The sequence below is a fragment of the Pteropus vampyrus genome, unplaced genomic scaffold (genome assembly GCF_000151845.1).
Source record: "Pteropus vampyrus isolate Shadow unplaced genomic scaffold, Pvam_2.0 Scaffold250, whole genome shotgun sequence".
NCBI classification, from domain to species: domain Eukaryota; kingdom Metazoa; phylum Chordata; class Mammalia; order Chiroptera; family Pteropodidae; genus Pteropus; species Pteropus vampyrus.
In genome coordinates, this window is record NW_011889031.1 from 620,292 (window position 1) to 622,298 (window position 2,007).

At 62.4% G+C, this 2,007-nt stretch overlaps 1 protein-coding gene across 1 annotated transcript; it reads left to right on the forward strand.

Annotated features, from left to right (window-relative positions):
- The first annotated feature begins 6 nt into the window (after positions 1 to 6).
- On the forward strand, positions 7 to 1,798 carry RRAS (RAS related). Its single transcript, XM_011374531.1, has 5 exons — positions 7 to 39; positions 128 to 230; positions 315 to 423; positions 1,268 to 1,386; positions 1,459 to 1,798. The coding sequence occupies exons 2-5, from the start codon at positions 163 to 165 to the stop codon at positions 1,541 to 1,543; spliced, it is 381 nt and encodes a 126-aa protein (XP_011372833.1). The 5' UTR covers positions 7 to 39; positions 128 to 162; the 3' UTR covers positions 1,544 to 1,798.
- The last annotated feature ends 209 nt before the right edge of the window (positions 1,799 to 2,007 follow it).

Sequence of the window (2,007 nt, forward strand, 5' to 3'; positions counted from 1 at the left end):
AGATCTGCTCGGTGGATGGCGTCCCCGCTCGGCTGGACAGTGAGGGCAGCGGGGCGCGGATGGGAGGATGGTGGGGATGGCCAGGGGGAGCCTCGTCCCCACCGGAGCTCTGTTCCCTTCTCTGCAGTCCTGGACACTGCGGGCCAGGAGGAGTTCGGGGCCATGAGAGAGCAGTACATGCGCGCCGGGCACGGTTTCCTGCTGGTGTTTGCCATTAATGACCGGCAGAGGTGAGCGGAGCAGGGAGGTGGCAGAGCAGAGGGGGCCAGGGCCGAGCGACTGACTGGACCTCACGCCTCTGGCTTCATCTGCAGTTTCAACGAGGTGGGCAAGCTGTTCACGCAGATCCTCCGAGTCAAGGACCGTGACGACTTCCCCATCGTGTTGGTTGGGAACAAGGCAGACCTCGAGACACAGCGTCAGGTCTGGGAGCCCCGGGGACCCCACGTCAGCCCGCGAGGCTCCTTCCATCTGGCGCACCTCCTGCCTCTCTTCACAGCAGCATCCTCCTCCGGCTCGTCCGGTCCTGCCCCCTCCACTGTCACACACCTCACAAGAGGTGTTGCCCCCAAGTTGGACCTTCTGAGTCCCCAGCATTGCACACAGGAGTTCCCAGGAGAGGTGGCTAGATGGAGAAAAGGGCATCTCCCCATCCCCGGGTCAAGCGGCTCTGACTCGGACCCATCCCCGCCTCTTGTTCTCACCTAGACTCTTGCCCCAGCCTCCCATGTCTCCCCGCCAGCCTACCTCCCACTTGGTCCCCGCTGCCTCTGCCCCTCCCTTGCTCTCAGCCCTCTACGGCCCCCCAGGGCCCCTGGGAGAAACCCCCAGCTCCGCCTGGTGCTTGATTTGATGCCCACCGCGTTGTCATCCTCCTCTTTCTAAGCTTCCACTGGTTCCCCATGCACGGGGACTCTGTGAGCCCCACACAGAATGCAGCTTTTAGATTAAGCCTTTGGGGATTTCCAACCCCGGGAGCTTGGCTCAGGCCTGTGCCAGGAACACCCAGATTTGTCTGCCCAATGAACTCGAGTTACACAATACCCAGGAGGGCAAACGCCTGAGCGGCCTTCCTCTACTCCTTACTCAGATGGCGCCGAGCCCCCTCGGCACCCCCCACGATCTCTCCAGAACTTTCCCTGTCCACTTGAGCCCCTGCAGTGTGTAACCCCCATACAGAGGACAGAGTGTTACATCTTCCTGTCTGCCCTGCCCCCACTGGGACCCCAAAGTGCAGGGACCTGATTCCTCCCTGTGTCGCCCCCAGGTCCCCCGATCTGAAGCGTCCACCTTCAGTGCCTCCCACCACGTGGCCTACTTCGAGGCCTCGGCCAAACTGCGCCTCAACGTGGACGAGGCCTTCGAGCAGCTGGTGCGGGCTGTCCGGTGAGCCGAGCCCCTCCCCTTCGTCCTTGTCCCCAACCCCTGTGGCCCAAACTCACCAACCTCTTCCCACAGTAAGTACCAGGAACAAGAGCTCCCGCCCAGCCCGCCCAGTGCCCCCAGGAAGAAGGACGGGAGCTGCCCCTGCGTCCTCCTGTAGCACGGGCACGGGAGGAACCACCAGCACGAGCTCTAGGGACCAGCCGCCCTCGCCCAGCCCGTTCCCCGATCTGGGACACACTACACGCCCTCCTGCAGGTCCTGGCCTCCTCTGGACCGCTGCCACCGTGTGCCTTCTGCCTACGCCTCCTTTCCCCACCCGAGCCCCCGGTGGGGGTACGGGGCTCCCGGGCATCCGGGTCACTGCTGTATATAACCCCCTCCCCCAGAGAAATAAACATCACTGCCACTGTCAGGAAGTGCTTTTTTTTTTTTAAAGGGAAAAGGGCTAGGGGAGGTAGGTGAATTCTGGGCACACGTGCTAAAGCCTCACCCCACTTAGGACCAGTGGATCTGGAACCCTCTGCCTAGCAGGGGTGTGGGGACCTCGAAAAACAAAGCGAGCCTCGCATGTGGACCCCTACATCCCCTTCAACAGGACGAGTCCACCCTTTTCTGTCTTGG

What these genes read in the sequence shown, in the direction of transcription:
- RRAS (XM_011374531.1), top strand. Translation starts at nt 163, where the DNA reads ATGAGAGAGCAGTACATGCGCGCCGGGCACGGTTTCCTGCTGGTGTTT. An exon ending in GCCATTAATGACCGGCAGAG is followed by an intron (nt 231 to 314) that starts GTGAGCGGAGCA and finishes CTTCATCTGCAG; the next exon opens with TTTCAACGAGGTGGGCAAGC. An exon ending in CAGCTGGTGCGGGCTGTCCG is followed by an intron (nt 1,387 to 1,458) that starts GTGAGCCGAGCC and finishes CTCTTCCCACAG; the next exon opens with TAAGTACCAGGAACAAGAGC.